Source organism: Durio zibethinus, chromosome 2 (assembly GCF_047325235.1).
Source record: "Durio zibethinus cultivar Kanyao isolate XHJ-2024 chromosome 2, ASM4732523v1, whole genome shotgun sequence".
NCBI lineage: Eukaryota > Viridiplantae > Streptophyta > Magnoliopsida > Malvales > Malvaceae > Durio > Durio zibethinus.
In genome coordinates this window covers 654,167-678,446 of record NC_143163.1, presented here as the reverse complement: position 1 = coordinate 678,446, position 24,280 = coordinate 654,167, and the positions used below count along the sequence as shown (strand labels likewise).

The following is a 24,280-nucleotide window of genomic DNA, read 5'->3' as shown; positions in this document are numbered from 1 at the left end:
TATATGCATATATCACAATCTGATTTTGATTAAAAAGTCAGGTCACTATTTCCGGTAGCTTTTTGCATGCATTAAATGATTTGCTATTTATTGTAATAAATATAGCAGCTGATTTCTAAGCTTAATGTTGAATGAATTTATATTTAATATATTGTTAGTGTATAAATTTTATATATTATCAGTAAATTAGATAATATCATTTTATTAATGAATAAATATTAATTTTTAAAATAAATATATAAAAATTAATATTTTTTAAAAACTTATTCATTGACAGTCTCATAATTTTATCTTACAAAAGACGTCTCACAAGAAAGAGATGGTGTGAACCCTTATATACCTCAGTGACTCTCTTTTTATGTTCGATATGAGATTTATGACTCTTTTTAGGTTCGTGACATTCTCTCGCACCCAATCTCGTGATGTCCTCGTCGCGAAAGCTGACCACCCTATTTATCTTTCTTGAGAGACTTGACGTAGATCGAACGGTTTAGGACTGACTCTAATACCACTTATCATGGATCAAGATTTAAGCTCTGATTATTTGATTTATTTTATTAATGAAATAACATCATCTTATTCATTTATAATATATAAAATTTATATACTGATAATACATTAAATATAAACCTATGTTAAATATATAAGGCACAAAAAATTGCAACGAGGAATCTCTTTAATTCTTATCAGCTAATGTTTATTAGCATATATTGTAAAGCATTTATAGCAGAATTTGCAAACGCTTATAAGATAAATTGTGAATATTATTTATTTAGATTTCTTTAGATTTTTTTTACTAAAAAATCTAAAAAGATGTTATAAAAATGTATAATTATATTTGAATAATGATAAAAATTTAAAATTTAATTTAATTTATTTATTTTTTAAAAATAACATTTAATAGACTGGATTTTAAATCTCATTATTTTCTAACATTTTTTCTTAAATTTTTTTATAAGAAAAATATTAAATGCTGATGTAAAATTTTATAGTAACAGGAGAATGTATGGTAAGAAAAATAATTATCTATTAAATTTGATTGCATCTTTGTTGCAATCAAAGCATTTATCCAAAAGAGCCAAATAATAACATTATTATCACACCTTTAATGGGTAAAAAACAAGTACGCATTAATAATTGCCTCTTAGTCATTATCAGCTACAGTGCAAACATGCATTATTCGGGTAACTTTATAGATATGATTTATAAAAAAAAAAAAAGAAAGATATATTTGCTATATTTACAAGTGATAAATATGAATAATTAAAATAAAATTATAATTCTGAATTAAAATGTATTAGTAATTTATTTTCTTCTCGTATTTTTATAATTATACGTTATTTTTTAAAAAATTTCTTAAAATAATAGTAGTAGTAATTTCCCTTGCCACCATGGTTTTTTTTTTTGTCACGATTTACGAGGCAAATATATTCAGGAGGAATGGGTTCTCACATTCTTGAATAGTCCTTTAGACAAATTGCTCTATGATTGCTTCACTCTTTCCTTTTTCAGGCTTTGAAAAATTAGCCTCAAAAGACTCTAATTCTATAGCAGATATTCTCTCTGGAGTCTGGTGGGTTAACAAAAAAACTTTTAGAGCTACATTATGGTCGATCGCTTCTGAAGAGCAAAGGTATGTTCCCGTCTTTGGGCCGATCACTGAGGGAAACAAACAAAGTGCATAGTAATTATCAGCTTTAAGAGGCGAAAGTGACTATTTTTTCTTTTTTTTTTCAAAATGGGTTTTTTTCAATGATTTGTTTAAGAGGGTTTTGGAGAAAATATTGGGGCTCAAGGACATGGTTTTTTCGTGGATTGCTAACCAAAGATAGCAGCTTTGAACTTTGAAGGAAAATGGGGAGAAGGAGGAATACAAAAAAGAAGGAAGAAATAGCAGAAGATTACTGCTTCTTTTGCAAAGATGGTGGATTGCTCAGGGTCTGTGACTACAAGTGAGTATTCTAAAAACCCTTTACCCAACCATTTATAATTATTTGTACAAACAGGAAAAGGTCAATTCTTTTGTTCCTTGGTCGTTGTTTTATTTATTTATTAATAAAGGATATGGTGTTGGGTTGGTTTGGGGATGATAGGACTATTTCTGTCTCTGCATATTGCCCTATAGAAGAAGCATGGGTTTTGTTTTGGAGAGGATCGGGCTTTTTTAAAAAAAAAAAAACAAATGGAAAAGATTATACTTTAATAATTTCAGGAGGGTGTCACAGTGACCTACCTATGTTATTTGCATTGGATTGGTGAGTGTTGAATCTGGGTATATGTACGGACATGAGTAGCATTAATTTTTTTGTAAGGTTTTAACTTGATCCCTCCCCTCCCCATATGTATATTCGGTGGATTGAACTCTATAACTATATGTCGGGATATGCGTTTTACATGACTAATTCAAGTTTCTTGAAGACTTGGAGTAACATAAACAGTGACAATGCAGGGGGACATTTTGCTAACTTAGTTTATTATTAGCAAAGTATAGTGATTAGAGCAATCTTAATCTGTTTAAAATCAAACTTGTGGTCTTTCAAAAAAATATATCAAACTTATGGCTTGCTAAAAAATTTAGTGTAATGCCTGGTGTCGGCATTTCTTTCAAAAAGATAATTGTTGCAACTTGATTCTTATAGGAATTGTCTTAAAACTTTTCATCCTCAATGTGTGGGAAGGGATGTATCTCTGTTGGAGAGTGAAGAACGCTGGTTTTGTGGTAAGTTGCTTTTTTTTCGGTAGCCGAACATACTTCATGTTTAGCTGTTTGACTTTTTTCTCCTTTTGTTATGAAAGCAGAAGGCAAGAGGCAAAAGTTTCAATCAAACCAAGTCTTGATGCTCTAACACATTTTTAAATGGTGTGAAAGAAACAACATTGAATAGTTTCTACTGATTTTCTTCCTATTCACCTACATTAAATTTAACATGTTATGTAAGTTAACTTGATGAGATAATTAAATCTTGTATTCTTACATTATTCGCAATAGCTAATTTGCTATTCATCCCTGCTAAATTTAATCTTATGTGATTTCTTACTTCAACTAGATTTTAAGCTGACAATATTCCATTTTGCAACTAAATATTGATGAAATCATGTTATAGTGTTCACTGTTCAGTAAGTACGCTGACATTTCTTTTTTCAATTTTTCAGTTATTTCTTAGGACAGTTGGAATTTTAAAACAGAGTAACAAGATGGACTAATTGAAAGTTATCACAGTTTTTTCGTTTTTGGTTTTCTCTTGCTAACATGGTGCATCTATGTTTCAGGTTGGCACTATTGCTTCATTTGCGGTAAACCTGCCAAATTTCACTGCTTTTGTTGTCCGTCTGCTGTTTGTGGATGCTGTCTTTGTGATGCTGAATTTGCAGTAGTCAAACAGCAAAAGGGTTTCTGCAATACATGTTTAGAGCTTGCACTGCTTATTGAAGACAAGAAGGATGTCAACTTCAATGGGGTGCGGGTTTGTTCCTATTAAGTTGTGTGAAAATGTATTTAAAGCTGCTTTTGAGATTCCATTTCTTATGGAATATATTACTCGTTCAATTTTGAAAGAAGAAATGCGGTGTTAAAGGGACTTCCTTGACAACTCACTACAATGTTCTTTTCAGCCAAAGGTCATTGATACATGTTAAATCTGAGTTTCAATTGATAAATGCTACTATATTTTTTAAGGATTTCTTTTCTTATTTTGGCCTGTATAAACTGAACTGACCATATTCTTTGAAGAAGATTCTTATCCCTTGTTCTTTAACTGACCATATTCCAGTTGATCTGTAGGTGAAGATAGACTTTAATGATAGAGAAACATATGAATTCTTTTTCAAAGGCTATTGGGAGTTGGTGAAAGGAAAGGAAGGGTTAACTTCAAAACAAGTGCATTCTTCATATCGCATGTTGAAGGATGGTAAAAATTATGATTTTCAAGTAAACAACAATTATGGAGAAGAAGATGCCAGTGACTTTGAAGATGATGTATCTGACTATGATGGTTTGAGTGATAACCAAGTGCAATGTAGGAAAAGAAAGAAAGGGAAGCTGTCTCTGACTGCAGGAAAGAAAGGAAAACAGTCTCTGACTAAAAGAATGGGAAAGTCAAGGAAGAAGGAATTCCTTGGATGGGCATCAAAGCAACTTACAGAATTTCTTATGTCCATTGGTAAAAGTGTGATGCAAGAATTGTCTCAGTATGATGTTGCTACTGTAGTTACAGAATACTGCAAAGAGCACAAGCTGTTTCACCCAGAAAAAAAGAAGAAAGTTATTTGTGATGAAAGGTTGCAGTCTCTTTTCGGGAGGAAATCAGTCAACAGAAATGGTATTTATAAGCTACTGACGGTTCATTTTGCAGAGAACTTGGAGCAATCAGAGGATTCAGTTGGATTTAGTTCGAAAGAAGATGATGATAATATTTTAGTGCCTTATAAAAGGCATCGACAGTTTGAGGAAAAGGAAATAGCTCCTAATCCAAGGCAAGGTTATTTGGCAGCCATAGTTTCTAGCAATATAAATCTTGTCTATCTGAAGAGGAGTTTGGTACAGGAGCTAGAAAAACAACTCGACACATTTCATGGTAAAATGATGGGAAGTTTTGTGAGGGTAAAGTCAGACCCAAATGACTACTTTCAGAAGAATTCTCACATGCTAGTGCAAGTTAAAGGTAATTTTTTAAACAACTATTAATCTCATCTAGCAAGTGTTAGCAGCATATACTGTTTTGTATTTTTAACAAGGAAGCACCGAGGAAATCTTCTCTATCTATAATGTGTGCTACTTTTGATAGTTGCTCCTCTAATTTGATGTTTATATGTTCCTGGTAAATGGAAAGAGAGGTGAAATTGTATTTTTGCGAATAGTTCTCATTCAAGTTATGGCTTATTGGATATGCTTGGGGCATAATTTCCCCTTAGGAAAGCATCTACTATAGTTCTAAAATACAGCAGGTGCTCTATGGGAAAAATTTCACAAGGAGACAGAAGAGAAAGAGCATCCCAAGGGTTAATGTACACTTTGTTGGAAAAATAATCTGACTTATGTTGTTTTGATCTCCTTTGATTTTTATTTTACCCTCACTGCTTCAGTGCTTGATGTTCTTAAGGTACAATGCTATTATTTTATTTCTTATCTTTACTTTCTTCTAACTTATCCTTCTGCTTCGTATGGTTATTTTGTTTCTTCTCAGGCTTAAAGAAAATTTCAATAAAGGAAGAGATGAATTCTATAATTCACTTGCAAGTTTCTAACGTGCTAAATGATGTTCCTGTTTGCAAGCTATCAGATGATGACTTCACTGAGGTAATTATAATGTCAATATTTTGAATACATCTTTTTTCGTGGTCCCTCCATGTTTTTTCTTTTCAAATAAGAACTACAGAATCTTTATAGTTAGCTGGTCAGAATCAACAGGAATAAGAAGTTTCTTATCCCTGAGAACTATATAAAATCTTGAATTTTTAAATTAAATCAATTTCATACTAGTTGTGTGAGACTTGCTGCCGTAAAATTCTTGGAAACAAAAGACAGGTTTCTGAGAGGATATTGGTTGTCCATAATTGATTGAAGTAGAATTCTTTTGAATATGAATTCTAGCAATCCCCTTACTAAGAATGATGTGATTTTATTGAATTTTATTTTCTTGGTAAATTTTTTTATCATTATCTTTTCCCATTCTGAACCATTACATATTGACAAATAGTAGACTTACCTGTCTAGTCCTGTGCAGGAAGAAATGGGGGATCTAAATCGGCGAATGAGAACTCGCCTGCTTGAAAGGCCAACTGTTGTAAGCTCTTAATTTTTACGTTATTTTAGGAACTTACAGCTGGTCTACAAGTTCACCTCTTGCACATCAGCTTTAATATAACTATATTTTCTTCACATTTCTTTATATACTGTGTGCCCTAAAAGCAACCTTTAAACATTGATGACAGTTATGGTGAATAATGATAACTGTGTTGTTGTTTTTAGCTATAAAGGATTAGTGTTTACAGGTTTTGGTATGGTTTGTGTCTGTGAGTATTTTGCTTTCTAGCTTGCCTTCACAGAATGAACGCCAAATGAAGTTGTGGCATTTTATTCTGGACCAAGTTAAACGTCTGCCAATGGAACTTATCAGTCTATTAACATTTCATTTGCATCATATTTCCATTACCATGTTTCTTTCAGGAGAAATGGAAGAGTTTTTTCATATTTTTCTCTACTTTCCATACTTGAACAAAACCATGCACTATCCTCGCAAAGAGAAAGGGAAAGAAAACACAAAGAACAGAAAGAGCCACAGACCTTCTATGAAAAAATGGCAATTAGTGAATGAAACTAAAAATAAAAAAAAGAAAAAAAAATAACCAGAATGCCTTGTTTCACAGGTGGAGCTTGAGCAGAAAGCCAGAAGTCTACATGAGGATATAACAAAACATGTATGTATTCTGAATTCAATATTTAAGAATTAGGAGTTCTGAAGTTTAAATTATCAGTGTGGGGATGCATGATGCAATACCTTGTAGGTGGATTTTAAATATGTCGACAATTGATGGGTAATTAGTGACTTTAGTAAAACTATGTTCAAATGGGACATCTAATCATTCCTTCAGTTCACTCTTCATGTCTTTGATGTTTTAATTAATTTTCACTTCTAATTTTGCTGCATTGTCGTGAAAAAAATTTGCCAGTGGATTATGAAAGAGCTGGCTCTATTGCAAAACCAGATCAATCGGGCAAATGAGAAAGGATGGAGGAGAGAATATCCTTTGATAATGTTTTGCATGTTTAATGGTAAGACACATGGACAGCCATCAGTAATTAGTCAGTATTTCCATGGGAAGGATACTCTACGACAATAATGTGTCTGATCCTCATTATCTATTTGTTTAAGCTTTCTCTGATATGCTTTTGCAATACCATATTTGAACATAATACTAGTTTCATTTTTACTTCTCTAGATATACTAGGGCTCACCCTTGCACATAACGCGTCTCTGTTAGTTTTGGTTTGCTTTTTTATCAAGTACTACACATATCTTTTCCGTAAAAAAATTTACTGTAGTAACTGTACATATCTTTAGAAGAAGATAAATGACCCTTAACCTGGATATTTTTGTACACTCTCTGAGTACATGGATAGAATGCTACTGCTTCAGATGCCTTCAGAACAATCACGCTTAATACATGAGATTCCAGAAGTGGTTGCTGATGTTACGGGGCCTGAACTTGCCTGTAAGGACTCTCCTAGAGGAGAGAAAGAAGAACATAAAGCCTCATCAGAATCAGCCCTGAGATCATTTCCTAGAATTCAAACAAGTATTTTGGAGAACAATGGAGTTTCTTGTTGCCAGAATGATGCAATGGATGCTGCAGGTACGATATGCATGCTTATAATTTGCGATTTTTTGTTTGTCATAGTTGCTTCTGTTTTATTTCTGTCCAATGATGAAATTGATTTTAATAGTAAAGGTGAAATCTAACTTCAATCAGAATAAGAGCATTGCTAAGGCTAGAATTTTCATCTAATTTTTTGTTTTGCTACTTTGTGGTTGTGTTATCTCTGCATTGTTGTGCTATGTGAAAATTTTGATGAAATTTTAGATCAAATGATATCAAATAAACTTTTACCTACACGGAAAGTTGCCATCATTCTTTGACAAGCTCTTGCAGCCCCTAATGAAATCATTTGATGTACCTATTCCAGAAGGAAAGCAGCAACATGCGAAAGCATTTATTTCTGATGATCATTGTCATCACTCTAAATTGATTCCTACTAGAGTTGAGGGTGATGAAACAGAGGGGAATCAATTTTTTCAAGAATTAAAACAAAGCTGTCCTGCAAGATCTGTTCCTCAGTTATTGCCACAAGAATCCTTTGATGGCCAAACCAGCACTGTTTTTCAGGAAAAGCAACATGGTAATGCTGCTGGGGAAAAGCAAAATCAGCCACTGGACATAGCTGGACATGTAAAGCTGGAAACCCAATTTGAAGTGATTGAATTAAGCGATGATGAAAAACAAGATGCCAGTGCAATGAACTGGCAAACATTCAAGGATGTGGATCGCTCCATGTGGTATTGTATCAGTCCACGAGGTAACATTAAGGGCCCTTACTCTATGAAAGTGCTTAAAGAATGGAGCGAGTCTAGCTGTGGTCAGTTACAATTCAAAGTTTTGAAGAATGGTCAGAGACCCGAAGAGGCAGTTCTTCTGACCGATGCTATTCAGCAGAATTTCAACAGCTAGTAAAGGAATATCTTTTGCGGTCTGGGAAACATACCAAAGGCACAAAAGAGCAATAACAGCAACTGGAGTGGAGAACATTAACTTTTGCTATTAACTTCAAAGATTTTTTAATGTTTATAGTTTGTTTTAAATGATCAACAACAAAGTAAATTTTGACTTCTCAGACTGAACCAAAAACTAGGCTTGAGCTTGTCCAAATTCTAGTGTCTTTTTCTTGGAATTGAAAATGATATGTTTTGCTTTAACCCCATTTTTCCCTTATACCTCTACTACTTGAATTAACTTATCAATTGAGCATGTGGCTGTGGCTTAGCTAATTGATGCACGATCCCTGTTTAAAGAATTGCTTAAAAAAGAGGTGGGAATCCTCTCATGAATTTTTCAATTAAACTTGTAATTTAATTCAATTGATTTTTATAATGAGATAATATTCAATAAGTTTTGGATTGAATTCAAATTTTTAGTACTTGTAATTTTTTCATTTTAAGCTATGATCTTTTTTTATATTAAAAAAACAATAAAATATGATTCTATCGTTCAATTGATTTTTATTTTTATCTAAATGAAAATGATGAGCAAATGAAAAATTTTATACAAAAAGATTAATTTTTTTTTTTAATTATTCGAGATTTCAGAAAATACTAAGTAAAAATACATATGAAGGAAGCTTGCCTTCATGTCTTTTACTTTAGAAAGGAAGCACTTTCCTAAATAAAAAATAACAATTTTGATTAAATTAACTAAAATAAAAATAAACTAATTTGATAAATTTGGGAATTGTAAATTTGTGATGATAGGAATCTTAAAAATAAGATAATCAATTCAAATATTCATGATGACGAGTACAAATCCAAACATGAACTTGGTAATAAAAAAATGTAAAATGAAAAACTGAATCAGACAAAAAAAAAAGCACTTTCCTCTTTGAAAGGCACAAAAAGCACATCAGCATTTAGCTACGACACACTAAGTCACGTCTTCTCCAAACACCGTTTAGAGGGGGCTCAATCAATATTAATTTCAACTTGTTAGGAGGATTCCTTTTTTCTGGAAATATATATGCATATAGATCAAAGGTCTGATCAGTATTAGGTAATTCCCCCATTGCTTGAGAGCTTGATAAGATTGTAAGATCAGGATGTCCTAGCTCCTTCATATTCAATTCCTCAACCCAACGCTTCTCTGAGAAATCAAACTTGAACAGTTTATCAAGCTTATACGGTAGACATGGACATCTAGGAATTGCAATTAACTCAGCCGAAAAATAATGGATGTAATATGGGTGTGGCCCTGGCCAGTATTTTACGAGTAATGTCCAGTCTTGGAGAGCAAGATTGAATGCACCCAGTTCACCACCTGAGAAAAGACAGTAAAAAGATCCAGCTAAATAGGTTGCACTCAATGGCAAACTATATCTATTACCCGGATAAAAGTCTGGAAACTTCAAAGTCTTCCAAGCCTCATCACCTGGGTGACATGAACTGATGACGATACCTTCATCAGATCTGAACAAACAGAAAACAAGACATTCTGAGTTTGCTGAACTCAAGTAAAATGTGGCAACCAGGTAGCAGCCCCATGCTGGAGAACGGCCTATGTCCAATTCGGGCAGCTCAATAACCTCGTTAGTGAAGGGAGAGTACAAGAAAAAGCAATAGAACTGACAAAACCCACACCCTGGATTTGTCCGAAAAAGCACCCAACCGTATCTAGCAGTCTCGAAATAAGCTCTATCAAAAATAGCTCTCTCTTTTCCCTTAATGCCGTTATCGATGTATACGGTTTTACCGACCGAGGTATCCCTAAGCTTACAAACGCTGAAGACTCCGTCAACCCAAGATTTTCGCAGCCATACGAAAGACATTAACCATGCAGCTTTATCAATGGTCGGAATCAAATGAAGGGGTACTTGCAGCCAACTCTTGCAAACTGCATGCATCCGGATTCGATCTGACCAATAAAGCTTCCCCATTATGTGTCCAACAATATCACTGGGAAGCTCAGACCAATCTCTTTCTTCCCTGTCTCGCAAAGCCATACCTTCGTCTTCTTTTTGTCCCACAGCCTCCATCATCTCTGATGCTCCTTCCATCTTCTCCAACAAGAATCAGTAATCACCAATTATCTTAAATATATATAGTAGGTTTATGTGTTTTTTCTCTTTCCGTTATCAAATTGGATAAGAATTCAATTGTTTTAAAAAGTCGAATTCTACGAGGTAACTTTAAGTTTATAATCCTTCTTTCTTGGGTTCTTAGATACAATACAATGAAGGTAGGCCTGAAATTTCTCACTTGCTCATGCGTTGCTGTCTTAACCATTCGGCTCAAGGCCTGTGCACTTTTAAAGAGATTTTATCTATTATAGTATAATTAATTAATTAAAATTTAAAATTATATAATATCTATCAATTTATATAAAATTTATATTTATAAGAGACAAATTCTTATATAAATTTTTATTTTGATTGAATAATTATAACATTATAAAAAAAAAATGTACGAAATATACTATGCTCTTTTAAAGACTTTTAAACTTGGAGAATGAGCCTATTTTTTATTCGCGTGATGTAATAATTTCTTTCCTTTTGTTTTATGATAACTTTCACTTGGTTCATGAAACTACTAGGAAAGCATAATTGATATTTAAAGAAAAAAAATACATAATTTTACTTCAAAATTTTTAAATAATGTATTATTATAATATTTTTAACTTTTTGCGTCTATATGACATCTAATGAATATAATTTTATTTTATATATGTTACTTGTTAAATAAATTTGTTTAATATTTTGTAAAATTTTTCATATAAATATCACGTAATAAAAAATGATTGATTGATCATAAACAATTTTTATGGTTTAAATAAAAAAATATTTTTAATTCATGTTAAAAAAATGTTGATAATATATATGATAAACATATAATTTAATAATATTTATCAAATATCAATATAGAAAAATTGATATGGTGATCGAGATTTGCTCTTTCTTTAAATTTTACCCAACTACTAACCCTTACCCCCATAAATAGAGCATGCCCCGGACCTATCCTCGTCCCAAGACAATAAGCAGGAAACATTGCCCCCAGGTTGTGGAGGTCGCCCTGGAAACATCATGCCAGATGCAGAACCTGTACAATCTCACGAAAACCTTGGTCATATGGAACAAAAGGACGGGAAGGCCAAAATGATCTGGCACAAGCCTAATAAGCCAAGACAATTTAATACTTAACACAGGCAACATTTTGGACTAATGATAATATAATTAAGACCTAATAGAGGACAGACTAGATAGAAATGCAAGACCTAGTAATAAGTTATCTCGAACGAAATAACAGAGGTCCTGATTCTTAAATTGAATAGATATATAAAGGATATCAGATTTCTGAACCACCTGAAAATGCTAATTTCTTGTCCCTGACAACTATATAAAATCTTGAACTTTCAAGTTAAATCAATTTCATGTCAGTTGTGTCAGACTGGCTGCCGTAAAATTCTTGGAAACAAAGGACGGGTTTCTGAGAGGATATTGGTTGTCCATAATGGATTGAAGTAAAATTCTCTTGAATATGAATTCAAGCAACCCCCTTACTAAGAATGAAGTGATTTTATTTTATTTTATTTTCTTGGTGAATTTTTTTATTATATCTTGCTCCATTCTGAACCATTGCATATTGACAAATAGTAGACTTACCTGTCTAGTCCTGTACAGGATGAAATTGATGATAGCACAATTACATATTTACAGAGTAAGATTACAACAATATAAAGTTTAACAATAATAATAATAAACCGATTTCCTTTGTGAAAGGCACATAAAGCATATCTGCATTTAGCTACGACCACGCACTAAGTCACGTCTTCTCCAAACACCATTTAGAGGAGGCTCAATCAATATTAATTTCAACTTGTTACGTGAATTCCTTTTTTCTGGAAATATACATGCATATAGATGAAAGGTCTGATCAGTACTGGCTAATTCCCCCATTGCTTGAGGGCTTGATAAGATTGTAAGATCTGGATGTACTAGCTCCTTTATATTCAATTCCTCAACCCAACACTTCTCCGAGAAATCAAACTTGAACAGTTTATCAGGCTTATACGGTAGACATGAACATCTAGGAATTGCAATTAACTCAGCCAAAAAATAATGCATATTTGGGTCTGGCCCTGGCCAGTGTTTTACAAGTAATGTCCACTCTTGGAGAGCGAGATTGGATGCACCCAGTTCACCACCTGTGAAAAGACAGTAAAAGGATGCAGCTAAATAGGTTGCGCTTGATGGCAAACTATATCTATTACCCGGACAAAAGGCTGGGAACTTCAAAGTCTTCCAAGACTCATCACCCGGGCGACATGTGCTGATGGCGATTTCTTCATCAGATCTGAACAAACAGCCCACATTTATTATATTTTCTTTTTTCACCCAACTTTTATTTTCTCTAATTTTAATTACAAAAACTTATTATAAAATTTATTTTTTTAATTTTTCGTATTGTTAACAATATCTAAACATTTTTATAAATCTACTAATTTACCGTACAAACTCACCATAAATGTTTTTCTTTCCCGGGTTCTGAGATGTTTTGAGCTTTGGGCCTTAAATTCCTCAAATTCTCAGAGACTTAACCACCGGGCTCAAGGCGTGTGGCCACTTCAATACTCTTCGACGAGGTATCCATCCTTCGTTTGGTAAGCAAAACTGGTTCGGGTTTTATATATATCAATCACTCCCACGAGTCCCCTAGTCACCTAACCGCAAATTGCAAACCCAAATTTTTTAGCGCCAGAACACCCTCTCTCTCTGCCTTCCTCCTCCTCCATCTCTTTGCGGTTCTTGAATTTTAGTCTCATTTTTCTCTAACATCGTCAATGGCTGCGGTTCTTCTCGACCACAGTTACAAAGAAATTTGCATACAAGTTTTCTATCTCAAAAATATTGACCAAAGCATTACTAAGAAGATTCAAGATGCAATCAGAAGGGGTTGAGTTATGTGATAATTGGGATGTATGGATTTAGTCCAAGTGTGGTAGAAAATATTAAGACTTTTGTCCAAAAGGAGAAACTAAGGTCTTTTCCAGTATTTGGTGTTCTTAAGCCAGAAGATAGTGTTTCTTTTAATTGGGAAATTGTTTGAATTCTGAGAAAACATTTTGAGGCTCTGAAAAAGAAGATAGTAGAAGGAGGTGAACGACTTGATGAGAAGAGGATGACCAAAAGCCGTGGCCATGAAAAACATGAGACTCGGAAAGTGGTAGAGAGTTGGGATCTTGAATATAATTTGAGTCAGCTCCTACATGATCTACATGCTACGATGTTAGGCTGTGAAGCAGCATCTGCAAAGTTTCAAGAGTTCAAATCTGAAAAGATGCAATCATGGGATGGTTCCAATCATAGCGTATAAGGTCCTTACCATTCAGAAGGAAGTTCCATCCCAAGAAGGGAAAAAGATTGAGGGAGGCTTTGCCAACTGAGAAAGCGGAATCTAGCAGTGCTAGAATTCACAATGGATTTTATGAATTTGATGCTAGTTATAATTTTGTGGTTGAGATTTAAATTGATTACTTCAGGCAGCCTTCCCAATGCAGAAGTACAGAATATGGAAATTGAGCCACTAGTTTTAATTGAGAAGGCTCTTATACATTCCGAGGAGGCAATTAAAGAAATTGAAAGAAAGATGACATGGGCAGAGATCAATATAGAAGAGGTAGCCGGGAAAGGAAAGATACGACAATACACCAATCAGTGCAAACTTGATGAAGACAAGGATTTTGTATTGTCTCGTTTTGATCAAGAGTATACTGTCAGAAGGCAAAAGTCAAATGCTATGGCTACTGCATTTCAAGATTCAATTGAGTACCTGGATGAGAATTCCAGAAAACAATTTCTGGATAGCACTGATGAATATGATAATTATCTTTTGCATTTTTACACTAATAAAATGAAGGAGTCCAAAACCACAGAAGACAATCAGTTTTGGAAATGTGGTTATCACGCTGCACAATATGGAATTGCGTTGGAGGAATTTGAGAAAAGTTTCGATGTCTGTTTGCAGGATAAGATCATTAACATTGTTTGTTTGCTTAAAAATGATGCTGCTGATGCAAAGATATGATCTGGATGTACCAGCTGCTTTACGTTCAATTTTCTTGTAACAGTTTATTGTAAACAGTAAAACATAATTCTAGTTCCAATTAAGTCTTTAAAGAAACTTAAAAAAAAAAAAAAAAATTTGTGGCCAGCTCCAATGAAAAGCCTCTTTTTTTTCCTCCTTTCCTTTCCCTTCTCCTTACTACATAGGAAATCTTACATAAACATGTAGGATGAACAGCTACGTGTAGGATAACGCTGTTCGTAACAATACATAATGCTACGCGTATCTATCACCCTTCCCGTGATCTGGTGCATAATTATACACAATAAAAAATATGATTCGACATTTTTAGGCAAAAATAATACACCAAAACACAATCTAAACACGTCTTTCTCCGGCATTCCAAACTGCCAATTGGAAGCTAAAAGGATCTAGATATGCAAGTCAGTTGCTTAAAAATGTTCTACAATGGCAGTTAACACCGTCAAGAGAATGTGGTTGCGAGCAGGTATGACTGACGGCACTATCACTAACAACTTCAAAGCAAGTTGCATCTAGTGATCAGAACCAGTGGCAACTTCCCCTTCTAAGCTTCTTCGTTTCTTCTTCCCTTCCCCATGCCTTGACCTCCTGGGTGCCTCATCCTCACTGTCACTGTCATCATTTCTGAAGCTGTTTCCAGCAGCAAACTGATCTCCGTGGTGAGCCTTTTGTCCTTCTTGCTGATACTGTGTCTCATCATCCAACCCGCCCCCTGGACCAGCCATTTCCTGACCTCTGCCCTGATCCGATACTGCACTGTATCTATCATTAGTTGGTGTCTTCTGATCTCTCTTAATAGCCCGACCAGAATTCTGAGAGGAAGGTGCTGGAGGTAGGGCAAACATAGGAGGCATGCCAACAGGCCGGCCACCTCGAGCAGGATTTGCACCTGTGGGCCCCATACCCCCCATAAATGGAGCACGCCCTGAACCCATCATCATCCCCAGTCCACCAGATGGAAACATTGCCCCAGGTTGTGGAGGTCGACCTGGAAACATCATGCCAGATGTAGGACCTGGAAAATCTCCAGAAAATCTTGGTCCATATGGAGCAAAAGGGCGAGGAGCACCAAATAGATCTGGCATCCCAAAACCATCAGGTGTAACTGGTCCATAAGAAAAGCCATCACCACCCATCATCATAGGAGGAAAACCTCGCATCCCAGGCATGGGTCTGGCACCACGGGCTAGTGGCATGTGAGGGGGCCACATGATTCCTCTGCCTCTTCCTCTTCCCTGAGCTGCAGCACCAAAGCTTTCATCCTCCTCCTCACTTTCTTCCTCTTCCTCTTCTTCATTGTCCTCAAATGGAACAATGTCTGGGTTCTCTCCTCCATTATCTGAATTGACCCCCTTTGCTTTCTCTTCTTCTCGTTTTGATTCTGCTGCTAGTGAAATTGCCTGTATCCCATGGGAATAAAAAATGGAATATTAACATACAAATCCATTCATTGTGGACATCCAATAAAATGAAGGGAAAGTCAAAATGTAAGTCTTATGCAGCCTGCTTTTATTTCCTCAACGAAAAGCATGGAAAAATGAAGGCAATGCTATAACCCAAACAAATATGTTTCAAATATTATCTTCTTTAAGTAGTTCAAAACAACAGTAGTCTTATAATCTCTCAGACACTATATGCAAATTGTAATGTGTCTCAGTCTGTCAGTGTCTAAACCAATTTCCCACAGAAAATGAAGTAAACAGATAGATTGTTCATCAATCTACTCATGAGTCTAATCTTGTAAGCTCAACATCATTGCTCAACTCCAAAAAACTAGAGTCTAGACAACCTTATCACTACTGCCACCTGCATGGTATGATTTACAAGCAGGAGGATATTAACCTGTGTCTTTAACCCACACTTATATCATACAAGGACCTCAAATTTTGGTATATAAAAGAGATTATACTAATTAGTAATTAGCATCCAAGCAAGCACTAGAACACAAGACTTGTTTCCCTCCCTTTTCGTTTATTTCCTTCTTTTTATTTTTCCCATACTTTAATAATTCCATTTCCATTAATGTTCAAATTAGAAAAATAAAATAGAATAAGCATACCATAAGCTCACTATCTGGCTCAAGATAAAGCAAGGAGGCCAACTGCTCACCAACAGAAGACTCTAACTCCTGACAATCTCTACTTATCTGCAAGTGCACGAAGCAGAGCAATAAGGTTCAAAGTATAATCGACCCAAAACAACAGCATTGTGCCAAAATATTGCCCATTGCTTACTGCAGATAAAGATACATGGTAAAAGCAGATATATAATTCACATAAACCAGAGTATTAACCTAATTAATTGACAAAATTTTTTTTATGGAAAATATACCTTTACTGGTAAGTTCTCATTGTAGGGGTTCCTCAAATGGCGAGTTTTGTGGAAGGACAACTCACATAACTACATATCAAGAACAGCAGTTAATCATAAGAAGCTCACAACATTTGTAAAGAATGTTCTTTATGCATGCCCAAAAAAATCAAAATATAGCATCTAATAGAGGGCATTAAACTAATCAGCCACTATAAATGTAGCAAGATTAGATCTAATAAACACAATATCAAAGTAAACTCCATGCTAAGAATATCTTTAACTTTTATGGTTCCTTAAAACTTAGCTTCATAGAAAATTTTGTTCTAAAGGAGAGAAGGGGGGGGGGGGGGGGGGGGAGAGGGGGTTGAGAAATGTACCTTTAACCATTTTACTGAGAAATTTCGTCCATAATGTGCAGTTCCATGAGCGTATTTCCAGTTCCCTCCACCAACAGATCCACCGATTTTGGATGTCATCTTGGCACAACCCTAATAAGCCAAGACAAGGTAATAACTAACACATCATAAGAGACAAAAGGCAGCATTTTGGACTAATGATAATATTATAAAACCTAATTGAGGGCTGACTAGATGGTGATGTAAGAGCTAGTAAGATATGGGTAACAAGTTGTTTCAGAATAACACAGGTACCGATTCTCAAATTGAATAGATAGGAGGATATTAGATTTCTGAACTACCTGGAAATGCCGAGTACGGTTAACAGAGAAGATCAAAATCACATTTTCAGCAGAATCAAATGCTTCATTCAATTTAGTTTCATTGCTTCTTTGAGTTGCCCATACACCTTGTTGAACGGATAGTTCTAGATTTTCGCGGTTGCAACTTTTAACAATAAAATACCTACGGTGCAATATTTAAAGAAATTAATCATATCAAAGTTATTCATAAAAATGACACATCATTTAACACTCAAATGATGTCAAATTCAGAAAAAAAAATAATAGAACAGCAAACAGAATCTGTCAGCAGGTTATAAGGCAGAAGACTGCCACAGATACAGCTAAGATGAAAGTTAACAACAGTAATAAATCACTAAATCAATGCTGTTTTAAGTACAAAGTAATATAATATGCAGTTCAAGACATATGGCTTGCTACAGTTAGATTGTCAATTATAAAGCTGAACTTAAACTTAAGGGTTTTTAGGCATATTAGTTTTCAACCCATTCAACAGATAGACAAATGCAAAACAAATACAATAACTACTTTCAGAAACTTTCTTTCTTTATTGTTCATGTAAACCACTTTCTTCTTCCTACCATCCTCTAATCTGTCATTTCTCTTACCAGATACAATAACATATAAAGTGGAAAATACAGCAAACTGAAAACTTATTCAAATGTGGCAAAATAGTTATGCACATAGAAATAAAGGGACCAATTTTCTTTCAGACTTCTAAACCAACAAAACTAGGAAAAAAACACCCTGACATCAGAGTACCTTACATCCTTGCAAACAACATGGTCCAGTTGTAGAAAAGTACTCCAAAATTCTAAAATAAAAGAAAAAACACAACATATTATTTTTCTTCCCTCAACCTTATAGGCCATAGAAGAATAATCCTTTTCACCACGAGAAAATTGTTTGTTGTGTCTAAAGCTTCAGAAAGTTTAGCTTACAATAACTTCATTTCTCTTCTTAGGCAGATGAAAACATGAGAAGAAAAGGTTGATCAATTCAACACTTAACTGTACCATCTAGGCCAAGAGTTTACAAGTAGATTAGATAGCACTAGTATTCACATATTTTAAAATGCCCCTTCAAAATAAAAATATAAGAGCTTGAGGAGAAAAAGAACACAGAAGAGAATGGTAAATCATTCAAATTATCAAATTTGAATAATACAGCATAAATGTTTAGAAAAAAGAACAACTAACTAGTTTAGGTTTTCAGGAAACTAATTACACCTGATAGATGATGGCAGAATTCGTTTTGGAAATTATTATTGATTGAAGGACATCTCATAACTCTGTCCAAAATAAAATACAATTAATGATTTACAGAACCCAATTAAAGACCCCAGGACTCCGAACACACCTAGATATTCCTTGAGGCAAAGGTATAGCAGTTCTGTTTGCCTGGTTTGACTGACCATTGGGGACATTTTGAATCTGGGTCTGGCTGACCTGTTGTTGAGGCTGTTGAACTTGCTGCTGCTGCTGCATGTTAGCAGATTCTGTTGTTGAAGGTTTTGCAACTGCTCCTTGGTTTACATTGTTTTGACCTTGTGGAATCTGAGATTTTTCAGTTTGTTGGGGAAAGCCAGCATTCCTTTGTTGAAAAAATTTGTTGTTATAATTGTAAGAACTTAATTGTTGAATCTTCTGCAAGACTTCTTCAACAGGAGGTGGAGGTCCAGGAAGCTTTGCATGCCTGTATCGGCAGTCAGGACCATTAGGACAAAAACCTAGCTTGTACCTGCAACCATGAAATTGCATATTAGTAATCATCCTAATGATAAAACAGAATTGACACTAATATATTTAAGAAATACCAGTGTTTCAAGGTGCATTAAAGGTAAGTTATATTTGACGTAATATTAGCATACAAAGTGATAAAGTAGCTAGACAATCTCCTTCTTACTTGCATCTGCATTAAGAAACGCTAATTAGGCTTTTATTTCCAGTTTGTTCACATTCTCTTCGCAACTTAACCCTAATATGCCCCCCCTTTTCGTACAATGCCATCTCCTTTTACCTTTCTCCTTTAAATTAGATAAACAAAATTCAAGAATAACAAAAATGATTTGGAGATCCAATGACGTCCAAAACAAAGTACTAATCATCCTTTTCAGTTAGCTTTACCAATTTAAAGCACAATTTCTACCAGCTACTAACAAAATTCACTGAGATAAAATTCATAGACCAATAGGGCTCATCTTATAAGGTACATTCAATAGAAAATCGCACTTTGTTTCAGCCTTAGTCTAGGTGTTCTGAGATAACTCAAATCCTATTGAACAACGGGAAGATAGTGCAAGGAATTAAATCAATATAAAATATAAAAATAATGCAAGCATATTTAAGCCAAAAAGAAAGACATACATGTTACACTCCTTGATATCCTCGTTGGTGTGTTTGTAGACACAATCTTGTTCGCGGCACTCACCAAAGAGCCGAAAAAACCGGCAGACGGGCATGCGGGACTTGTCGTACTGGTGAAGGAAACCGCAGGCATCGCCCTTCATGCAGAGACTGCGGAGCCAATGCCGGCATACGGTCTGTCGAAAGCTCCTTCGCCCAGCTCCGCCACCAGGAACGGCGGAGGGATCATTTGTCGAAGCGGGGACAGCACCTGGGGCGGCGGAGTTGCTGTTATTATTGTTGTTGGCAGCAGAAGGATCGGAGTTGACAACGGGCATGGAGGCGGTTGGGGCGGTGGGAGCAGCATCGAGACCGCCTTCAAAATCGAAGCTGAGACCTCCCTCCGAATCATCCATAGTCTACGCGCGCGATTGTTTGTGTTTTCCCTCTTTTGGTTGGTTTAGGGTTTATTGCCAGAAATCATGAGAGAGAAAAGGAGTTTAGGTTGGGTTGCTGCCCAATTAGACGGTCCAGAAACAGGGGTGGGCTTTTCAACACTGGGTTTGGTTGCTTGGAAAATAGGAAATTGAAAGCCTTTACGGTGTCAGATCTGCAAACCGCCTTAGTTTTTTTTTTTTTTTTGGGGGGGGGGGGGGGTGTGGTGGAGAGGTTGGGGGCAATTGAAACCGCCTGAGTTTAAAAATGAAGAAAATATACATTTCTAAATTAATGGGCTCCATCCCCTTCGGCCGCTGACAATTGGAAATGGTTTTAAAACTAATAAAAACGTGATGACAATTGAAAACTACTTTTTAAGATTTATCCCCTTTTTTTTTTTAGAAAAAACTATCATCTTAAACAAAGAAAAAAACTTTTAACAGTAATTTAATGATACCATATAAATATAACGAATATTTATTTAAGTGAAGTTTATAAAATTAAAAAAATAATAATTTAATAAAAAATTATTGATAAATTTTAAGATAAAAATTATTTAAAATATTATTTATAATTTAAATTTAATCATATTTATTCAATGATAAAATTTATATTAATATTTTTATTAAAAATATTTATATAAAAATATATAAATTTTTATTAAATTTTTTTTAAATTTTACACACTTTATTTATATAACAAAATTTTTATTCTTTCAATTTTTATTTTCGATTTTAATTTTAATTTAATTGTTTTTAAGTAAGAACTTTATAAATTTCATCTAAAAATTTTCGTCAAAGTCTTCCCCTGCGCAATATTTTAGTGAGGACCGAACAAAATAGAATGAAGCCCAAGCATGGAACGACTCCCAAGCATGGGACAACTCGAGTCAAAACGTTTAACCGAAACCCTTCAAAAGCTGTCATGTTGCTGGTATGCTAGACCACCAAGCAATATGATCTATTCCAAATAAAAAAGAGCTATGAAAATTCAATTCATATCACACTAATAACTAACAATCATGTATTTGTTTTCAGTTTCAAGTTTCAACCATACAGAAGTTTGTAGGATGCGTACAAGAGTGTTCTGAACAAGGAAAAAGAGGCAAAAAAGAAGGAAAAATGGACTAATGGACGCGACTTAATAGCTAGTTTATTTTGCTTGATTGACATTATCACGATAAACAGAGACTCAATATCTTTTACCAATCCACACCCAAGTCTCTTGAAAGGAAGAGTTTTTCAATGTACAAAATGACAGGAGCAGATGCTGCTACATAGTTTTGCATTTGAATCCTCGCTGACGCCTCTGCAAGGAAAGGAAGTGGAGAAATAATATGAGTACAAGTCAAATACTTTTAAAATAATACAGATAGGGCAAATTGTGCAGCAGCAGTGCTGCAGGATGGGGCTTGCCATCTCATCCGACCATCTAACCGCATGGCATGTTCTTTACTCAACCTAATCTCTCACCTCCCAATTCAAAATATGGTTTTTCAAACATGATCAAGGATTACAACCTCATCCAATCTTGAAGAAAACATGTTGATTGCAAACCAATTCCTATGCTAGAGACTGAAGTGTATGGTTCTACTAATTTGTTATCAAATTGTGTAATATCTTTCCTGAGAAAAAGGAAACATCAAATAGAAACACAATCATAATTCCCTTTATGTTCAATCTACCATAGGTCGCATAGGTCAATGTTTTTAGTTTCGTGCCATCAAACACCTCCACTCAGCGGGATGTAACATTTTCAACCACAAGCTAATCAAAACAGGTAAGAGCACCACGTACAGCATCTGCATCAAGTACTTTATTGAGAGTTATTTGATTGCAAAAGCCAAATTATACATGCACTCACCATCTTCATTTAGCTTTTTCAACAGCTGCGCCCTTGTAGGGAGGGCATACATCCCAGCAGCTACAGCTTTCCTGATTGCCCACCCATGGTGGGGTGCAAATACCTGAGCATAGGCCTTGGAAGCTGGTCCTTTTAAGGAATTCCCCCTGCAAAGGAAAGATCAATGGTGTTAAAAACTCATTCAACAATTTCAACCTCACAATTAATTGCAGTCCGCTTATATCTGCAAGTTGAAACCATCACTTCCTTGATTTGTACCTTCAGATGAGATTTCCTGCCTAAATAGTCAATACAATAAATTTTTGTTTAATTTGCTGCATAGTTAACCATAAAGGTCACTGATACCAAAGCTAATGTAACAGGCAAACTAGCATTCCAGCTCCTATCGTCTAAGCTTAATACTTATGGAACTGCACAAAGGATATTTTTCTCAATCGGTCTTCTGAGAATTCCAAAGCTAACTTTCAACCATATGTAAACATAACGTGACTCTAAAGATCTACTAAAATTTCTCTCAAATGAAAAAAAAAAATCTAGAAAAACTATACACAAGCCTGCAGCAAAACAAAGAAGCTTTTACAGAAGATTATTGGGAAAGGCATATGTTCTATTCCATGTAACATGGGTTATAATAACGACGATAAAAAATTGCTTATTTCTCTCAAGCTCATTGGAAAACAATGATATCTAACTAAACCAGTACCTAATTAATTAGATGCAATAGTATTACAGAAAACAGGAGCATATGTCATCTGAATTGAAGAATACAGAAGAGATCTACATGACCTGATTCACTTAGCAGACCCTAAACAGTCATGCTAAAAGGAGGTGGGTTGCCACTTGCTTATTTCCTTTTTTTTTCTTGAACACCAAATTGTGGAATCATCTTAAGCTGGTATGAAGTGGAAGCCATTTAACACAGTAAATGAATACCAGTACCAATCACTCCAGCCGTGAGTTAAAAACTTAGGTTACACTTCTATCAAATAGCAAGGACCGTATTTCACTGGCAGACCAATGTTATTTGAGTTCTCAAAATCATTTTGCAACAAAGTTACTCATTCCTAGAAAAAAAGAATTAGACACAAACCTAAACCTAAAAAAATGTTAGTAAAAAGGATTTGATGCCCAGAGCTGATTCACAAGCCATACCGACAAAAAGCTAGCAAAACAGTATATCTATATTCCATTATGAAACCATTATTACAAAGTATGTCATACACATTTTTTGTGTTGAAATCTTTGTAGAGGTTGTAAGTTGTAACAGCAAATGAAAATGCTAATAAACTAATCAAATTGAGTTATAAACAAATTGGCAGCAGCTTGATAATTTAGTTTGAATTGTATATAAGCATTGAGGATTCTTACTCTGTAGCTACAATTTGTTCAAAGAGTACCCTGACCATGTCAAGGCCACGTTTCACTCTCAAAAGGTTTCTTGTATGACTCCCACCTTTCCTCACACAATTCTCCTCCATATCCCTATCAAGCATCGCATTTAGCGTTGCAATTGACTTTGACGCCTCTTCAAGATCATCAACCTGTAATCACCAAATTGTTTGGGTGAAACTTTTTTTGTTGTTTATCGCTCAAAATTTGTAAAATTATTGTATTAAACATTTTAAATTGAATGAATCGTGGAAAATTCATACCTTAGCTACGTAATCCATTTCAGCGAACTTGAAGGCGATGCCTAAACAACCAAAGAGAGGAGAGACGAAAGAACAGGCGCGTGAAAAAGGTGCCACCTCCATATCCGCGGTTTGCGAGTTAACCGTCGCCGCAAGTTCCTTGAAGGCATCGGCGATTTTTCTCAGTGTCTTTTCGTTCTCTGAATCCGCCATTGCTGATCTCTCTCTCTCTCTCTCTCTCTCAAAGTTAAATTCTTTGTCCGCGTATGGTCAATTTGGCGAAGGGGATATTCGTTGCTGCGCCAGGACGCAGAGAGAAGGGGATCGAGGACTCAAGGGTACAATGCTTGGGGCTTGTTTGGCTATTCATGAGGCATATTCTGTTATGGATTAAGATTGTTCGGCGCTGGTTTTGGAACTCGAACAGCTCAGCTTTGCAGCTTTTCTGCTTTGGTCCTTCTGTCCACGTTATCTTACTTAATCCGCGTGTGATTGTATAGTTAAAAGCGAGTTGTACTGGATAGTAAGATTAAAAATACTAATAACGATAAATTAGATATAATACTGATAAAATTAAATTTAAAAAAATATATTTATTTAAATATAATAATAATAAAAATATAATATAAT

At 34.9% G+C, this 24,280-nt stretch overlaps 5 protein-coding genes across 7 annotated transcripts; 1 reads left to right on the top strand and 4 right to left on the bottom strand.

Annotated features, from left to right (window-relative positions):
• The first annotated feature begins 1,458 nt into the window (after window positions 1–1,458).
• Window positions 1,459–8,476, top strand: LOC111308561 (uncharacterized protein At5g08430-like). Of its 2 annotated transcripts, none has more exons than XM_089744072.1 (11): window positions 1,459–1,633; window positions 1,851–1,952; window positions 2,640–2,719; window positions 3,271–3,458; window positions 3,782–4,661; window positions 5,184–5,296; window positions 5,724–5,783; window positions 6,367–6,417; window positions 6,670–6,741; window positions 7,101–7,353; window positions 7,685–8,476. In XM_089744072.1, exons 1-11 carry the CDS (start codon window positions 1,485–1,487, stop codon window positions 8,224–8,226), a joined length of 2,490 nt encoding a protein of 829 aa, XP_089600198.1. In that variant the 5' UTR covers window positions 1,459–1,484; the 3' UTR covers window positions 8,227–8,476. The 2 variants fall into 2 exon arrangements, with proteins under 2 accessions (XP_089600198.1, XP_089600200.1); XM_089744074.1 differs by having other exon boundaries at window positions 1,836–1,952.
• Window positions 8,477–9,034: 558 nt separating this feature from the next.
• On the bottom strand, window positions 9,035–10,406 carry LOC149519847 (F-box protein At4g00893-like). The gene has a single exon (XM_089744067.1). The coding sequence runs from the start codon at window positions 10,316–10,318 to the stop codon at window positions 9,179–9,181; it is 1,140 nt and encodes a 379-aa protein (XP_089600193.1). The 5' UTR covers window positions 10,319–10,406; the 3' UTR covers window positions 9,035–9,178.
• Window positions 10,407–11,667: 1,261 nt separating this feature from the next.
• LOC149519846 (uncharacterized) lies at window positions 11,668–13,080 on the bottom strand. The gene is made up of 3 exons (XM_089743399.1): window positions 12,984–13,080; window positions 12,778–12,825; window positions 11,668–12,687 (listed from the first exon to the last, which is right to left on the bottom strand). Exons 1-3 carry the CDS (start codon window positions 13,078–13,080, stop codon window positions 12,059–12,061), a joined length of 774 nt encoding a protein of 257 aa, XP_089599525.1. The 3' UTR covers window positions 11,668–12,058.
• A 1,390-nt stretch (window positions 13,081–14,470) lies between these two features.
• CPSF30 (cleavage and polyadenylation specificity factor 30) lies at window positions 14,471–20,545 on the bottom strand. Of its 2 annotated transcripts, XM_022906958.2 has the most exons (9): window positions 19,740–20,410; window positions 18,733–19,113; window positions 18,603–18,664; window positions 18,136–18,187; window positions 17,374–17,536; window positions 17,054–17,164; window positions 16,695–16,763; window positions 16,423–16,509; window positions 14,471–15,763 (listed from the first exon to the last, which is right to left on the bottom strand). In XM_022906958.2, exons 1-9 carry the CDS (start codon window positions 20,132–20,134, stop codon window positions 14,876–14,878), a joined length of 2,208 nt encoding a protein of 735 aa, XP_022762693.2. In that variant the 5' UTR covers window positions 20,135–20,410; the 3' UTR covers window positions 14,471–14,875. The 2 variants fall into 2 exon arrangements, with proteins under 2 accessions (XP_022762693.2, XP_022762694.2); XM_022906959.2 differs by lacking the exons at window positions 18,136–18,187; window positions 18,603–18,664 and having other exon boundaries at window positions 19,740–20,545.
• A 611-nt stretch (window positions 20,546–21,156) lies between these two features.
• On the bottom strand, window positions 21,157–24,125 carry ACD11 (Glycolipid transfer protein (GLTP) family protein). Its single transcript, XM_022906956.2, has 4 exons — window positions 23,672–24,125; window positions 23,388–23,560; window positions 22,020–22,165; window positions 21,157–21,464 (listed from the first exon to the last, which is right to left on the bottom strand). Exons 1-4 carry the CDS (start codon window positions 23,861–23,863, stop codon window positions 21,358–21,360), a joined length of 618 nt encoding a protein of 205 aa, XP_022762691.2. The 5' UTR covers window positions 23,864–24,125; the 3' UTR covers window positions 21,157–21,357.
• Window positions 24,126–24,280: the final 155 nt, after the last annotated feature.